This window comes from Protomyctophum bolini (genome assembly GCF_963924005.1).
Source record: "Protomyctophum bolini genome assembly, chromosome: 6".
Classification (NCBI taxonomy): domain Eukaryota; kingdom Metazoa; phylum Chordata; class Actinopteri; order Myctophiformes; family Myctophidae; genus Protomyctophum; species Protomyctophum bolini.
The window spans coordinates 41,867,467-41,884,544 of record NC_137867.1 but is presented as its reverse complement, the minus strand read 5'-3'; the positions used below and the strand labels follow the sequence as shown (position 1 = coordinate 41,884,544).

Genomic DNA, 17,078 nt, shown 5'->3' with positions numbered 1-17,078 from the left:
TTTAAGTAACGATCATGAGCATAAAATGGTAAATGGTGCATTTATATAGCGCCTTTATCCAAGGCGCTTTACATAGACTGTGCATTACATTCACCCATTCACACACACATTCATACACCGATTGCGGCGGAAGCCATGCAAGGCACCAACCAGCACATCGGGAGCAATTTGGGGTTCAGTGTCTTGCCCAAGGACACTTCGACATGTAGTCAGGAGGAGCCGGGACCAAGCATACACTTGGTACAGTCCGCAACCTTACCAGTGCTGACATTCTTTCTGTGTTCATGGCTTTTTAGCTTTAGATTATTTATTTATTCTAATTCTAATATGTAAAAGCTGAACAGTTGAAAACTGCTAAGATAGATGCTTCAACAATGCTTCACTTCGAATCAACAACAATAATGTGGTTCACACAAAGGTATTTAAAAAAAAGAAAATGGGGTAGGGGGAGAAGCGATGCGCTGGTGTGGTTGTTAAACTTTGCCAAAGCCATCCGTTTAACCCATTTTGGGTGGGAACCCCTTTTGGCATTATGTTATGCTTTAGCTATTGAAAAATAGCAGATCTACAAGCTCATAGCTTGTATGTCTGCTATTTTTGAAAAATCGAAGAACGACTGACATAGAAACATAGCTTTTTCATAAAACTGTCAGGATGTAGAAGATATTTTTAGAATCTGATCTCAGGTCAAAATGGTTAAATATGTTGTTCCAGGGACCCCCCCAGAAGCAAAGATTTGAGTTAAAAACGTTCACTCTGAAAGAATATATATTCAAAGATTTGTGCCTCATTTTCACGATGTTTCAAAAATAGCAGAACTACATGCTCGTAGCGCGCCACTCTGTGGTACGCTATGAGCTTGTAGATCTGCTATTTTTCAATAGCTAAATTATAACAATGTTACCAAAAGGGGTTCCCACTCCCAAATGGGTTAAAAATCACGGTGTGATCGTACACCTACCACATTGTTGTCGTAGGAATGGGCAGCCATCAGTCCGTATGCAGGGTAATCCACCTTCTGAGCCCAACGAACACCCTTCTGCAATCTGAAACGCAGAAGAGGAAAGGCAGCACTTAAATAAATCCATTTCCTATCAATCTCGAAATAAAAACAGCCAAGACTGCCAATGTTCTCGGTATACTGTAGCTGTTAGATGTGAATGTGTGTCATGGTGGTGAGTCGGTATAGCTTTTAAATGTGAATGTGTGTCATGGTGGCGAGTGTTCTGGGTATAGCTGTTAGATGTGAATGTGTGTCATGGTGGTGAGTGTTCTGGGTATAGCTGTTAGATGTGAATGTGTGTCATGGTGGGGAGTGTTCTGGGTATAGCTGTTAGATGTGAATGTGTGTCATGGTGGTGAGTGTTCTGGGTATAGCTGTTAGATGTGAATGTGTGTCATGGTGGTGAGTGTTCTGGGTATAGCTGTTAGATGTGAATGTGTGTCATGGTGGTGAGTGAGAAGCAGTTTAAAGAATACAAAGAATTGGAGAGAATCCAGCGCTACTGTATTATCTACAAGTCTTTGTACGCTTCAAACCGCTTCACAATCACTCACCGTGACAAACATTCACATCTGACAGCTACAGGGAACATTGCAGTGGTCTTAATTAAGAGCATTATTGACACAGGATTAAAAGCACTTACCTGAACCAACAGATTCCAGTGATGGTGAAAGCCAGACAGGCCACTGCGACGAACACGCCACTCATGACTGAAAACACATACAAACCGAGAGTCAAAGGAAAGAAATGCAGTGCACATTTGACAGCGTCAAAAGAAGACATGATTCCTGGTTTTAGACGGTGCGAGCGAGTGAGGGAAAAAAAGGTTACGGCAGCAGGAGTGTTCAAAGACAAAAAGCAGTGCACCAAGAAGAGTTTCCCGGAGACTGCAATGGGAAACGGTAGAAAAAGCTTACACCGTTCTAGTAAGGAATGGTTTATAGTAAGGTCTTGGAACAATGAAGGCTTTCATGATCAGTATATAGATTGTGTGGCAGGACTAATTGAAAGTAGAACACTCTGTCCTCACAGACCATGAGTAATTTGGAGTTAGCTAAGAAATTATATATACACAGTATAGAGGTCGGGCCGTAGCTTAGTGGGTTGAGAGGCCGTAACAATCAGAAGGTCACAGGTTTAGCCCACAGCCACTGGTCTGTGTGTGGCAGAGTTGATTTCGTTGACTAAAACTAAAACTGTTCGTCGACAACCTTTTTTCACTGATGAAAACTAAATGGAAACGAAATGAAAACTGGTTGGTTTGCATGCTGAAAATAGCCGATCTACAAGCTCACAACACGTCGCAGCGTTGTAAATCGGCTATTTTCAGCAAGTGTAAAATCAGCCATTACGACGGCATCAAGGCCCGCCTAAATACATTTTAGTCGCCTAAATCAAGATGATTAGTCGACTAAAATCTTATGACATTTAGTCAACTAAAACTAGACTAACACTAAGCGTGAATAATGATCTGGTGCCGCCAATCTTTAGAACAAATATGGGTAAATTCACCTTCCACAACACTGCGACTCAGGTGTGGAATGCCTTGCCCCCTTCCCTCAAAACTAGCTAATCACCGGTCACTGTCATCCGATCAACAGAAGTCATAACTCTATTCCCCCCCTCTCCAATTAATTTCTATTCCAACCCGTACATAGATTTAATGTCTATTTAAATTGTTGTTATTGTTGATGTTGTTGTGAATGCATGCATGGGACCCGGATGGAAACAAGACCGCAAGGTCTTTCTTCGGTGATGTCCTTTTGGCCAAATGTGCGTTACTGTACCCTGTACTGTTTTGCATCTTATTGTCTAATACAATTATCAATCAATCAAAGACATTCCAGGTGAATGAAATGTGACTAAGACTAAATGAAAACTATTCAAGAGACTATGACTAAAACTTAAAAAATAAATAAGAATTGCTGCCAAAAACAACACTGATGTGTGGAGGTGTCCCCAAGCAAAGATACTTTAAAAGCCTATAACTGCTCCCCCCCAGAGTGCCCATCATAACCATCTGAGCAGCCATCAGCTGGGTGCAACTGTTGGTCAGACCCAATTCCCACTAGCGACACGCACGCCAAGTCTGAAGTTGATAGGCCGGATGGTTCTCGAGGCTGTCAGTCAGTCAGTCAGTCAGTCAGGCAGTCAAGCCCAACACACACACCGGGTGGCAGTGGTTCAGGGGTAGAGTGGCCAATAGGAGGTGGCAGTGGTTCAGGGGTAGAGTGGCCAATAGGAGGTGGCAGTGGTTCAGGGGTAGAGTGGCCAATAGGAGGTGGCAGTGGTTCAGGGGTAGAGTGGCCGGTAGGAGGTGGCAGTGGTTCAGGGGTAGAGTGGCCAATAGGAGGTGGCAGTGGTTCAGGGGTAGAGTGGCCAATAGGAGGTGGCAGTGGTTCAGGGGTAGAGTGGCCAATAGGAGGTGGCAGTGGTTCAGGGGTAGAGTGGCCAATAGGAGGTGGCAGTGGTTCAGGGGTAGAGTGGCCAATAGGAGGTGGCAGTGGTTCAGGGGTAGAGTGGCCAATAGGAGGTGGCAGTGGTTCAGGGGTAGAGTGGCCCCTGAGTTTCAGATACATACAGTAGGCCTATTATACTGCATGGAAGACACTTACCAATGAAGAAGTAATCGTTGGCAGGGTAGGGAAGGGTCTTTGGGTTGATGAGGCGGACCGCTGTGAGGTTAGTGGTGGAGGCTGGGGTGGTGTTAGGCGGGGGACTCTGTGTGGTTGATCTTTGGGTGGGGCTTGGTGCTATAGCCTCCTCCTTTTTGGGTTCAGGAGGTGGAGCTAAGATGGGATACAAAAAGGTAACGGAGTCAGTGGTGCTTGCTGGTATAAATTGTATGCATTACTGAAGACTGGGTCAGGGTTCTACAAGAAATAAGCAGACATGTATCATTTAATTTAATACGTTCATTCATCGTGGTTCTCAATTTTCTTTGTGTCAAGGCTGTGTCTCACTATTGTATTAGAGGTAAGTTGATTTAATTTAAATATCAAGCCTTAGTTTGCTATATAGAGCACCGAAGTCCTGACGTCACTCGCTCATCCCCTGGTTCACAGAAGTAATTTCTCTATGGAGAAAAACATGGGGTCCTCTTGAAATCGTCTCATATAAGCATTGTGGTCCAAAAATAAACAAGCGCAGGTGTCTCTGTATCGTTTACGACCGTCAATCTGTTGAAAATCGAACTAATTCAGTAGCAGTAACGTTAGCGTTTTCTCAGTTGATTTTTCATATCCATATGAGTGAAATGTCCAGGATGACATGTTTATTTTTCAAACACAGTTCTAATATGAGGCGATCTAAAATCCCCCTATGGGGATTACAATGCAAATAAAAAGTACATGAACCTGTGGACTTAGCACCCTCTACCGATATTGACGTCAGACTTCTGTCCCCTTTTGCTGTGTGGTGATGGCGATGAGCCATAAAGATGCACACTGTTGGGTTACCTTGTTAAGAATAAAAACATCTGAAGCATTTTAGGGAGACTTCCAACATGGGCAGTATCTTTTTACTGTGCAGTAATACCTGGTACTCTGGCTGTAATACCTGGTTTTCTGGCTGTAATACCTGCTATTCTGGCTGTAATACCTGGTATTCTGGCTGTAATACCTGCTATTCTGGCTGTAATACCTGCTATTCTGGCTGTAATACCTGCTATTCTGGCTGTAATACCTGCTATTCTGGCTGTAATACCTGCTATTCTGGATGTAATACCTGCTATTCTGGATGTAATACCTGCTATTCTGGCTGTAATACCTGGTTTTCTGGCTGTAATACCTGGTATTCTGGCTGTAATACCTGGTTTTCTGGCTGTAATACCTGGTATTCTGGCTGTAATACCTGGTTTTCTGGCTGTAATACCTGCTATTCTGGCTGTAATACCTGCTATTCTGTCTGTAATACCTGGTATTCTGGCTGTAATACCTGCTATTCTGGTCGTAATACCTGCTATTCTGGCTGTAATACCTGCTATTCTGGATGTAATACCTGCTATTCTGGATGTAATACCTGCTATTCTGGCTGTAATACCTGCTATTCTGGATGTAATACCTGGTATTCTGTCTGTAATACCTGCTATTCTGGCTGTAATACCTGCTATTCTGGATGTAATACCTGCTATTCTGGATGTAATACCTGCTATTCTGGATGTAATACCTGGTATTCTGTCTGTAATACCTGCTATTCTGGCCGTAATACCTGCTATTCTGGATGTAATACCTGCTATTCTGGATGTAATACCTGCTATTCTGGCTGTAATACCTGCTATTCTGGCTGTAATACCTGCTATTCTGGATGTAATACCTGGTATTCTGTCTGTAATACCTGCTATTCTGGCCGTAATACCTGCTATTCTGGATGTAATACCTGCTATTCTGGATGTAATACCTGCTATTCTGGCTGTAATACCTGCTATTCTGGATGTAATACCTGCTATTCTGGATGTAATACCTGCTATTCTGGCTGTAATATCTGCTATTCTGGATGTAATACCTGCTATTCTGTCTGTAATACCTGCTATTCTGGCTGTAATACCTGCTATTCTGGATGTAATACCTGCTATTCTGGATGTAATACCTGCTATTCTGGATGTAATACCTGCTATTCTGGATGTAATACCTGCTATTCTGGCTGTAATACCTGCTATTCTGGCTGTAATACCTGCTATTCTGGATGTAATACCTGCTATTCTGGATGTAATACCTGCTATTCTGGCTGTAATACCTGCTATTCTGGATGTAATACCTGCTATTCTGGATGTAATACCTGCTATTCTGGCTGTAATACCTGCTATTCTGGCTGTAATACCTGCTATTCTGGCTGTAATACCTGCTATTCTGGATGTAATACCTGCTATTCTGGATGTAATACCTGCTATTCTGGATGTAATACCTGCTATTCTGGCTGTAATACCTGCTATTCTGGCTGTAATACCTGCTATTATTCTGGATGTAATACCTGCTATTCGGGCCGTCTCTCGCTGTTCACCGATGATAGTGGACAGAAAGTCTATCTCCTCATCCAGTTCCGGGTAGGTGGTCTCCTTGCCTGGAGAAATATAATAAAACAATATACCGTATTAAGTCATAATTCACTTCCTTTTCAAACTCTGGGGCATCCGGTCTGTAAAAAAGCATAAAAAAATACATTTTGTTTTACAACAAGGAACAGCAGTAAAGTCACCTACTATTGGACAACAAGCGCTTAAATTAATTAAATACTTCCTCATGAGTAAAATTTATTAAAATATTTTGCAAACAAAAGGTGTCAATAGGTCTGATGTTTATTATTAAAATTGTATATCATCCAATAAACTGACCCGATATCCTGGGAATGACTGCCAAGCAGTATATTTGTACGTCTCTAAATGTTATGATGAATTGAAAACGGTAGATTACATTCAGAAGCCATAATCAACGCTTTTTCTGAAGGTAAACTTTATTCTATTTGGTTTAGCGGTGGTTAAACACTAACAGTGCGGCACGTTACATGTAAGCCAGGTCTACCCATTGACTTTCAATGGGGTATTTTTTGTCTAAGTTTATTGCGAATTACGTCGCCATGAGTGACGCGTGACGAAATATAAGCACAAGCACACCATTGCTGGCCGAGCCGCACGTTTTGACGTATATGTTACGGGGATTGGTTAAACAGTGCGGCCGGCCATAGGCGTCAAACTTTGAAAAAAGGAAAATACAAGTTTCATTATTACAGCATGCTACAGGACTATGTATGGACTGGTGACGCCAGGAGTATGACAGGACATAGGATATATAATGGATGACTCCAGCTACAAAAATGAGAAGGCATCGAGATGAACCAACCCTCTAATAACCCCTTTGTTGCAGCCCCGTTGCACAACAAAAGAACGATGGCTAACAACGGCACTCTCCACCCAGGAACGGTGCCTCATGCACAGGCAGCTCTGCAAACCGCCCGGGCCGGTCCGGGGACCCCCGCCGCCCTGATCCACGACAAAAGAACAACGATGGCTAACAACAGACCTGTGAGTCTTTTGTTCAAATTGTATTGCTTGGGCGTTATGGCAACAATCTCAGCATCGAATGCAGTGGCAGTGCGGTACACCAGAACAACAGGACAAGCTCAGTATGTCTCAGCTACTGTTGTGTTCACTGCTGAGCTCATTAAGTTATTACTGAGTTTCTGCATGATGGCAAAGGAAACCGGTCTCAGACGGCTGGGAAGCTCCATTGTGGAACATGTATTCATTCCCAAAGAGTTGCTGAAACTGTGCGTTGTATCTGTGCTGTACGCAATTCAGAACAACATGGTCTTTCTGGCCTTGAGCAACCTGGACGCAGCCACCTTTCAACTGACCTACCAGTTGAAGATACCCTGCACAGCCCTTTTTTCAGTTTACTTGCTGCGCCGCACTCTCAGCGCACGCCAGTGGATCTCTGTGATACTGCTTTCCGCGGGCGCCACCCTTGTCCATTGGAAACCTGAAGAAGTCACTCCCGGGGACCAACACCCTCTCGTTGGATTTGGAGCCGTTATTGTCGCTGTCCTGTGTTCTGGACTTGCAAACGTTTACTTTGAGAAGGTACTGAAGAGTCCACATAAAACAAAGTCCCTGTGGGTGAGAAACATCCAGCTGTACCTGTCTGGCACCCTGATCACCTTTGCTGTCGTTTTCATGTCGGAGGCTAACAGGACCATCATCTGGGATAAAGGATTCTACTTTGCTTACACACCCTGGGTGTGGTTAGTACTGGGCTTGGCCAGTGTGGGGGGTATGTATGCATCCATCGTAATACAGTACACGGATAACATTGTGAAGAACTTCGCTTCCGTGGCTGCCATCATTATCGCAACCGTGGCTTCGGTCCTTTTGTTTCGCCTCCAGATAAACCTCATCTTTGCCTTTGGAACATTGCTCGTCTGCGTGTCCATCTGCCTGTATGCTCTTCCAAAGAACATGTGCAAGTTGCCCAGGCCAGCCTCAGATGAGGAGGAATCCATTGTTTGAGGCTTCTTCTTCTTTCGTGTAACGTTAGAGGTCCAACTCGGTGTCGCGGAGCCACGCCCGCATCTCTGGTCCCAGGTCAAAGAGGCCGGCCTCTGAGGGCGGTCTGTGTAAGGGGCAGGTGAAGATGACATGGTAGCGGCAGTCAGGTCCAGGTACACCACCCCAGCTTTCTCATTGTCCTGGAAACTGTTCTCGATGTCTTGAGAAAGTAGTGTTACCTGGTCTGCTGTTGATGTTCCACGACGGAAACCAGCTTGTTCCCGTGGGAGCTGTGAGTCCACTACTGGCTCTATGCGACCATGGATCATCCTCGCCAGGATCTTAAATGGGACACTGAGCAATGAGATGGGCCAGGTTTGAGGCTGCAGTCTGTGTACCATGAACGTGATTATTTGTTTGAGAACGGAATGTGACGTATGATAAGATCGCCGCTCACTTCACACAAGTGTGATTTCTTTTTAAACGTTACAAAATATAAAATTGTATATCTGCTATTTTTAGCGCGCAAGTACTTTCGACCGCTACAAACCGCTAAAAACTGTCAAATCTCAGTTTCTGCCTCTATATATGTCATTTGTAAGTTGATTAGCGGTATACTGTGGTTACTTTGCGCCCTATGCACCGTCTCAGCCTTTTCGATGCGTATGCACCGTCCCAGCAATGACTAATGACTAGACATACGTATACATATACATATACTATGTAGTTGTAATTTGATTAGCAGTATACTGTGGTTACTTTGTGCCAAAAAGTGACAGCCGTCAACCATTTTTTTGGGTATGCAAGAAAAACAGCAAATCTGTGCCTGGTTTGATGGGACCAGATTACACTGATGACCATTTTTCTTACGTCATCATTGAGAGCTAGTCATACATATACACACCACGTACTCTGGTATACATACGACTATATAGAGTATGTAGTTGTAATTTGATTAGCAGTATACTGTGGTTACTTTGTGCCAAAAAGTGACAGCCGTCAACCATTTTTTTGGGTGTGCAAGAAAAAGTCTGTGCCTGGTTTGCTGGGACCAGATTACACAGATGACCATTTTTCTTACGTCATCATTGAGAGCTGGGACCAGAGTACGTGGTGTGTATATGTATGATGTACTTTTAGTGTTTTCATAATTTTTCGATTCAGAAGGGGATAAAAAATAAGTTGTTTCTGTTTGCTGGACTCAAACAGAAAGTTTGATAGTAAAACAAAATCAATGCAATTCAATTCATGGCGCATCATAGCATGTAGATTATTAGGATATAATTCCACTTCTAACTTCGTTCGGAAATACCGCACCGGGTCCGAAGCGGACTCGCCTATTAGTTTGGCGCTATTTCCGAAAGTTTAAGCTATATAGCCCCGTTTGGAACCTAGCTCACCCTCCACAACTCGGAGCTATGAGGTTCACTGAATTATACTGTATATGTCGTTTTTCATGGTTTTCATCAACATATGAATTACAATGTATATGTATTACGAATACAAAATGTGAATTACGGGTGCACACATTTGTTTACGAATACAAAATATGAATTATGGGTGCACACATTTTTTTCACGAATACAAAATATGAATTACGGGAGCACACATTTGTTTACGAATACAAAATATGAATTATGGGTGCACACATTTTCTTATGAATACAAAATATTAATTACGAGAATTTCTCTACTGAGCCAGTGCTCTGCACTCCAAACACCATGCTAGTGTTTTTCTACTGAGCCAGTGCTCTGTGCTCCAAACACCATGCTAGTGTTTTTCTACTGAGCCAGTGCTCTGTGCTCCAAACACCATGCTAGCAGCTCCTAGTAAAGCGGGCTCGTCCAGGTCAGAGGTGAGAACCTTGGTGCTGGAGCAACGGGCCCTCTGGGAGACGAAGCGTTGGACTGGACCCTGGTAGTGGGAGGCCAGCACGCCGGACAGGATCACCACGGACGGGTTGACTATATTCACGATATTGATGATGCACGTGCCCAGTGCCCTAGAGGCCTTGTCGAGGACAGCCACGGCGTCGGAGTTGCCCTGCTTGGCAGCGCGTATGAGGTGACCGGCGTTGAGCGGCTCCGTCCCGCCCACTTTCAGCCTCTCCGCCTCTCTCTGCAGGGCCATTCCGGACGCGTAGGCCTCCACGCATCCTCGGCCGCCGCACGAGCACTCGGGGCCGTCGTCCAGCAGTGACACGTTGACGTGACCCAGTTCTCCGGCGCAGTGCTCGCTGCCACGGACCAACTGGTTGCGCTGGACGACACCTCCTCCGATGCCCGTTCCGGTGACGACGGAGACAAAGCTCTCCACTCCCTTGCCGTGTCCGTACGTCCTCTCGGCCAGCGCGGCGCAGTTTCCGTCGTTGTCCACCCAGACGGGCAGGTGCAGCTTCTTGGAGATGATGGTCCGCAGGTCCACCGACGACCAGGCCGGGATGAGCTTGGTGGACTGGAGGACCACGCCCTTCTGGTGGTCGACAATCCCTCCCGTGGACACGCCTACGCCCAGTATCTTACACTTGAGGCGGTCAGCCTCCACCAGGGCCTCTTTACACAAAAGCAGTATCAGCTGGATCCTGTCCTCGTACTTTTCGGGGTTGGGGCGCATTATCGTGTTCAATATGGTACCATCATTGCTGACGATGGCCACTCGGAGGTTGGTCCCGCCCAGGTCCACGGCCAGAGCGCTGCGTATCCCCGGGATGGGGTCCATGTCCTGGGAACAGTGGGGGTCCCGGGCCGCGGGGGGGAAGCACAAGGACTTCCCCCGGGGCCCGTCCAGATCGATGCTCCGCAGGAACCCCAGGATGCGTTCCACCGCGTGTCCGTCACCGTAGATCTTAGAGCAGGCGTAGTTATTTCCAAATTGCTGTTTCAGTGCGTTGTAGATCTCACCGTGGGTGTCGGCGTCTCTCAGGTGCAGAACGTTCTGACCCGTCTCTCTGCCGGTCTGTCTGGTGCCCAGGTTGACGACGGGCGTTCCGAAGGCTCCTGCCTCTCTCACACCACAGCTGCTGTTTCCGATCACGCAGCCGGCGCCGGACACCAGCTGGACGAAATCATCGAACGGCACGTGCTTCACCACCTTGAAGTTAGTGTGTCTCTCGATGCCCTTCTCCCTGATCAGATGCAACATATCCTTACTGCCGGCATCTACGTTGGGGTACAGAAGGAGCGTCTTCTTGTTGAAGGACAGCAGAGCGTCCAACATCAAACCATAGAGCTTTATGGATTTCGGGTTGTCCGTGGTCACGGGATGCAGCAGTGCTACTACGTAGTCACGTGTCTGAACCTCGTCTCCCAGGTGGCGTTTGATGGTGCCCACGAGGACGCCTTGGTCAAGCGGCAAGAGCAGCTTGTCATAGGAGGGGCATCCGGCCATCAGGATGCGCGAGGGGTCCTCGCACATCGCGACGAGTCGCCGCTTGGCGGTGTCCGTGCAACAGGCGTGGTAGTGGGCCAGCTTGCTGACGGCGTGGCGGATGGAGTCGTCGATGGTGCCGCTCACCTCTCCTCCCTCCAGATGCAGTATCCTGACGTTCATTAGAGCGGCGGCGATCGCCAACGCCAGTGCATCGAAGCGGTCCCCGTGGACGATCAGGATGTCCGGCCGGAGCCTCTGCAGGAGGTCGGGCAGCTTGACCAGGGCCAGTCCCACACTCTCCGCCATGGCCGCCTCGTCCTCCCCCCGCACGATGGTGTGCAGCTTGGCGTCGACGGCAAAACCGTCCTGCTCTATCATGCGGAACGTGTATCCGTAATCGTCAATGAGATGGGACCCCGTGACCGCCACCTGCAGGTCAAACGCTTCCGGCTCCGATTTGATCCCAAGCATTATTGGGGCCAGTTTGGAATAGTCGGCCCGATTGGAGGTAGCCACACACACCTTGAGCTGCCTTTTCATGTGGTCCGCCTGGCATGGCCTCTGCGACATTTCTCAACAGTTTTTAAACCTAATCACTTGGATCACCTCTGTGAGAATATTTCAATAATATTAGGCTTCGTCACGGTGACTAAGCCAATCAAATATCTGATGTCAGCACTAGGTCAACCCGGACCAAATATATAGGATTGTAGTCATGTCATACGTCATATTGGATCCCCTTTAAAAGAAAACACCATAGACAATAAAGAAAAATTGAATGTTAATGTTTAATGTTTAATGTTTTGAGGACTAAAACAAACCCGTTGCAAGTTGTAATTGATGTTGTAAGATGATAAGAGCGCCCCTCACTTCACATGGGTGTGATTATTTTTTTATGTTCAAAATATCAGATTGTATGTCTGCTATTTTTGAGGTGTGTACCCCATAGCGATGACTTGATTGGCTGAGCACAGAATGTGATGTATGATGATAAGAGCACCCCTCACTTCACATGAGTGTGATTTGTTTAACATGTGGCAACAAGTATTCAAAAATAATCTCATTCCGGCCAATCACAATTTGCGTCATGTCATCATGATGTAAATTCTCCATTAATTGTCAATGGTAATTGAATGTGTGTGTGTAGTACAAAGTTTGTGCACACACCCCAAAAGCTGGATATAGGCGGGGCTAGCGCCCCTCAAAGAAATACAAGACCCAACCGGTATCTATCACTGACTGTAATGAGGGAAGCGGAAAGACAGTGAGGAGAATTCTCACCAAGTACCTTGACCCTTAATTCATTCAGGACGGGAACCCCTTTTGGTGTTTTAAGCATTATGTTATACTTTAGCTATTGGAAAAATAGCAGATCTACAAGCTCAGGGTGCGGCACCGAGCTTGTAGATCTGCTATTTATTTTAAACAGTGAAAATGTGGCGCAAATCTTTGTATATATATTCTTTCAGAGCACACACATTTTTAATTCAAATCTTTACTTCTGGGATGGGGGTCGGCGGCCAAATAGATATAATTTTTGGGGTCCATTGGGGTCCATTTTTTGTCATGATTTTAAATAAATGTTTTCGTATCCTCAGGTCTAAGACTATTAATGAATGAAAGACTTGTTTGAACTTGTTCAAAACATTGCATTTATTTTTATGCAATGTGCAATTTTAACAATGTGTTGGAAACAAATCTGCATTGTAACATAAAACATCTGCAATAGAGAGTTGCAGTCCCGCCCCCTTTCATGACGACACCAGGCCCAGGAAATAATTCCCAATGCCTTTTTCCCATAGACATTTCACAAAGTATTTATTTAAAGACGGTTACGCCGCGGACAAAGCCAACTGGAGTTGTGACAAGTCATGACAACAAACACAATATTTTGGACCAAACAAATAATTACAAAGAAGAAAAACAACAAAAATTGTGTTTTAACCTGACGTTTTTTTTCTTCTAATTATTTGTTCAGCCCGTTTGTTGTCATGATTTGTCACAACTGGAGTTGGCTTTGTACGAGGCTTGAAAGGTCTTTCACATAATACAGTGTGACAGCTTAATCTTCGGGTCTCTGAATAAAGAATAAAGAATAAAGCTTTATGAAAGAATAAAGCTTTATGACTAACTTTTTTGAAACTAATTTTTGATAATGCTGAATGAAACAATGGTAATTGTATTGCACCATCCCAGCCGTCCCGCCAATTTTGATGCGTATGCACCGTCCCAGCAAATTGTGCCTGATACGGCAGTGGTGCCAGATTACATACATGTTAACATGTACAGTATACATAGGAGCATTACCTTTAATCCTCCCAACACTAAAACAAATCGTCATTACGTCACCATCGAAAACCAACTACACTCTGGCATTGGGTCCTTTAATCCACATGTTTTTTACATCATCATTGAGAGCTAGTTATACATATACACACACACACCATGTAATCTGGCACCACTGCCGTATCAGGCACAATTTGCTGGGACGGTGCATACGCATCAAAAGTGGCGGGACGGCTGGGACGGTGCATACGAGTCCCTGGCGAAACTAGTACTTGCGTGCTCTGCTTGCGCAAGTAATAATAAAAGTAAAAAAATAAAATAAAAAGCACACTGCTGCCCCCATGTGGTATGAGAAAATAACTGTAAATATGATGAAAAGCTTAGCAATCAGCATAATGCAGTGCACTGCAGATCAATAACCAACCAAAGCACGAGTGGCACGCAGTCACGCACACACACACACACACAGGAGGCTGAGCAAGAATGACAGCGTGTGCCTCCGCGTATATGTGTGTATGTTGCAATAATTATGTAAAGTACATTAGATAGAGTGCACGTGGGGTTGGTGCGTGGGTGGGTGGGTGCGTGCGTGCGTGCGGGTGCACACATGATGGACGGGGAAAACAGGCTGCAGGGAGCAAAACACTGACTGTGACTGTATGCCGTGCATTTGTTTTTACTTACAAAGACAACCAAATCCTCATATTATGTGTACTGTACATACTCTCCCTCAACCCCTCCCACATCCCCGACAGATGGGGGGAGGGGGACAAAAACAGTACAACCGAATTACAGCAATACAAATTTAACATATCAGAAGAAGAGAAAACACCGCCTTAAGATAAAGTAAAAATGGCACAATAAAATCTAATAAAAACATGACATTGGGGTGTCTCCTCGAACAACGCATGTAAATACTGGAACAGTGCATGGGTGGGTGTGTGTGTGTGTGTGTGTGGGTGTGTGTGTGTGTGTGTGTGTGCCGTGCATTAGCCTCGGAGACCGCAGGTCCGCAGGCGTTTTGTTTTCAGAAGAAAACAAAAAAAGCTGCGGTCTAGCCCTACATTTGTTGCCTGACTGATGTGTGTGTGTGTGTGTGTGTGTGTGTGTGTGTGTGTGTGTGTGTGTGGTGCAGGGTGTATTTGTATGTCTGAGTGTGTGCTTTCTTACTTAGGGAAATGCATACGTTTTAATTCCAGTGATTGAATCTGTATGGTGCAACGCGTGTGTTTGCGTGCGTGATTGAATGTGGTGCAGTGTGTGTGGGAGGGTGGGTCAGCGCTTTGCTGAGAGAGCGCTCCTCTGAGCGTGGGTGGAGGGCAATGAGCATGAAGAGAGAGCAGCGTGTGTGTGTGTGTGTGTGTGTGAGAGAGAGAGAGAGAGAGAGAGAGAGAGAGAGAGAGAGGGACAGACAGAAAAAGAGAGAGAGAGAGAGAGAGAGAGAGAGGGACAGACAGACAGACAGAGAGAGAGAGGGACACACAGACAGAAAGAGAGAGAGGGACAGACAGAAAGAGAGAGAGAGGGACAGACAGACAGAAAGAGAGAGAGGGACAGACAGAAAGAGAGAGAGAGGGACAGACAGACAGAAAGAGAGAGAGGGACAGACAGACAGAAAGAGAGAGAGAGAGGGACAGACGGAAAGAGAGAGAGAGAGAGGGACAGACAGACAGAAAGACAGAGGGACAGACAGAAAGAGAGACAGAGAGAGACAGACAGAAAGAGAGAAAGAGAGGGACAGACAGAAAGAGAGAGAGAGGGACAGACAGAAAGAGAGAGAGAGGGACAGACAGAAAGAGAGAGAGAGGGACAGACAGACAGAAAGAGAGAGAGGGACAGACAGACAGAAAGAGAGAGAGGGACAGACAGAAAGAGAGAGAGAGGGACAGACAGAAAGAGAGAGGGACAGACAGAAAGAGAGAGAGAGAGAGAGAGAGAGAGAGAGTGCACCTTCAGAAACATGAATGAAAGCATCACCAGGGCAACAGAGGAGGTTGTAATGGAATATTGTACGTGAGAGAAGGGGCGGAGCCATTGGCCAAACACACATTCCATTTCCTACAGCGGGTGTTTTTTTTATCGACTTCTATACTATACCCAGAAGTGTCCTTGAGCAAGACTCTGAACCCCTAATTGCTCCCGATGTGCAGGTTGGTGCCTTGCATGGTTCCCTCCGCCATCGGTGTACTATGAATGTGTGACCAGATTTGACTGAGGGACTGACATTGGATTTCTTTTTTTAATTTTGTTTTGTGTTTCATGTCATATGAAAGCAGGGAATCATAGCTTCAAATTGACATATTGGTTGTTCAGTTTGACCATACCAGTTTTGGAGATATGGCTTATAGAGTAATGTCTTACTAAACAGCGAGTTGAGAAAACAGGCTTGAAAGGTTCACTTCTGTAGTCTCTAACATTACACCTATAGCTACATGTTTAAGCATTTATTTCATATTTACATGTTGATTTCAGCTCTGACACTTATTTCAGACATGCTCTAGTATGGATAAAACATTTTTTCTCCTCTGGTGAAAAGCTGGAGTTGGCGCGATGGCAGGCTCTCAGTCAAATCTGGTCACATGTGTGTGTGAATGTGCTTTGGACAAAAGCGCTAAATGCATCATTTATATTTACTGTAGCTTTCCTAAGCGGCCGGGCAGCAACAGATGACTGATGTACTGGGAAGCTCTCCAGAGTGGATTTTCCATAAGAACACATGTTAACAACCACTTTAACCCTGACCACCTATTTTTGACATGTCATTTTGGAGCCGATTTGCGAAAACCTTTCAAGCGCTGCTTAGTCCACAAATGTGAGCCGTTTCATGAACACACAGCTGTGCCTCTTCAATGCAAAATTATGTGACGTGATAATGATATTTAATCTTCATGACACGCCACCTTCGGTAGCTCATTAACACATGCATGACTAAGAGACCCTGCAGAGGGAGGGCAGGAAGACAAGACGCTCACAAAGCCCATTAGACCCTAAAGGATCATCTTTTGCTTTGGGGATTATTCTTATTTTTGCTTTGGGGATTATTCTTATTTTTGCGTAACAGTTGACTCACATGCTATACACAGTCAGGGGCCATCCAGAGAGATGCAGGGATAATTTAAGCAAAAAGCCACGAGAGGTCTCAGGTTACCGGGTATTTTACAATGGCTGTGGGCGTAGGCACTACCCCCCAGCCATTGTAAAATACCTGGTAAGCTGGGGCCTCGAGTGGCTTATTTCTTTTCTAAAACGGTTACAAACATATAGCAATATTAACCTAATAAAACTATTAAATTCACAAAAGTAGCTACGCTTTGCTCCACTAGAGTGAGCCACATCACTTCTTTGTTTTGCTCGGCAAGTAGCCTATGTGACGGGAGAATAGCGCTTGATGTCTTTATATTATTCTTTCAGAAGAGCTTTTTTTTATTTTTTAGGTCAGGC

General features: G+C 45.3%; 3 protein-coding genes across 3 annotated transcripts in view; 1 reads left to right on the top strand and 2 right to left on the bottom strand.

Moving 5' to 3' along the window:
* Positions 1 to 17,078, bottom strand: part of npdc1b (neural proliferation, differentiation and control, 1b) — a gene marked incomplete at its 5' end in the record, with an annotated part of 43,813 nt that overhangs the window by 6,131 nt on the left and 20,604 nt on the right. Inside the window, 4 exons of the mRNA XM_080765809.1 lie at positions 962 to 1,046; positions 1,647 to 1,713; positions 3,619 to 3,792; positions 5,972 to 6,061. Of these exons, the coding sequence (XP_080621935.1) occupies positions 962 to 1,046; positions 1,647 to 1,713; positions 3,619 to 3,792; positions 5,972 to 6,061 (416 nt within the window). The remainder of the gene's footprint in view (positions 1 to 961; positions 1,047 to 1,646; positions 1,714 to 3,618; positions 3,793 to 5,971; positions 6,062 to 17,078) is intronic.
* LOC308317783 (CMP-sialic acid transporter-like) lies at positions 7,002 to 8,003 on the top strand (the record flags this gene model as incomplete). The annotated part of the gene is made up of 1 exon (XM_080767061.1): positions 7,002 to 8,003. One exon carries the CDS (start codon positions 7,002 to 7,004, stop codon positions 8,001 to 8,003), a length of 1,002 nt encoding a protein of 333 aa, XP_080623187.1.
* LOC308317782 (bifunctional UDP-N-acetylglucosamine 2-epimerase/N-acetylmannosamine kinase-like) lies at positions 9,753 to 11,891 on the bottom strand (the record flags this gene model as incomplete). The annotated part of the gene is made up of 1 exon (XM_080767060.1): positions 9,753 to 11,891. One exon carries the CDS (start codon positions 11,889 to 11,891, stop codon positions 9,753 to 9,755), a length of 2,139 nt encoding a protein of 712 aa, XP_080623186.1.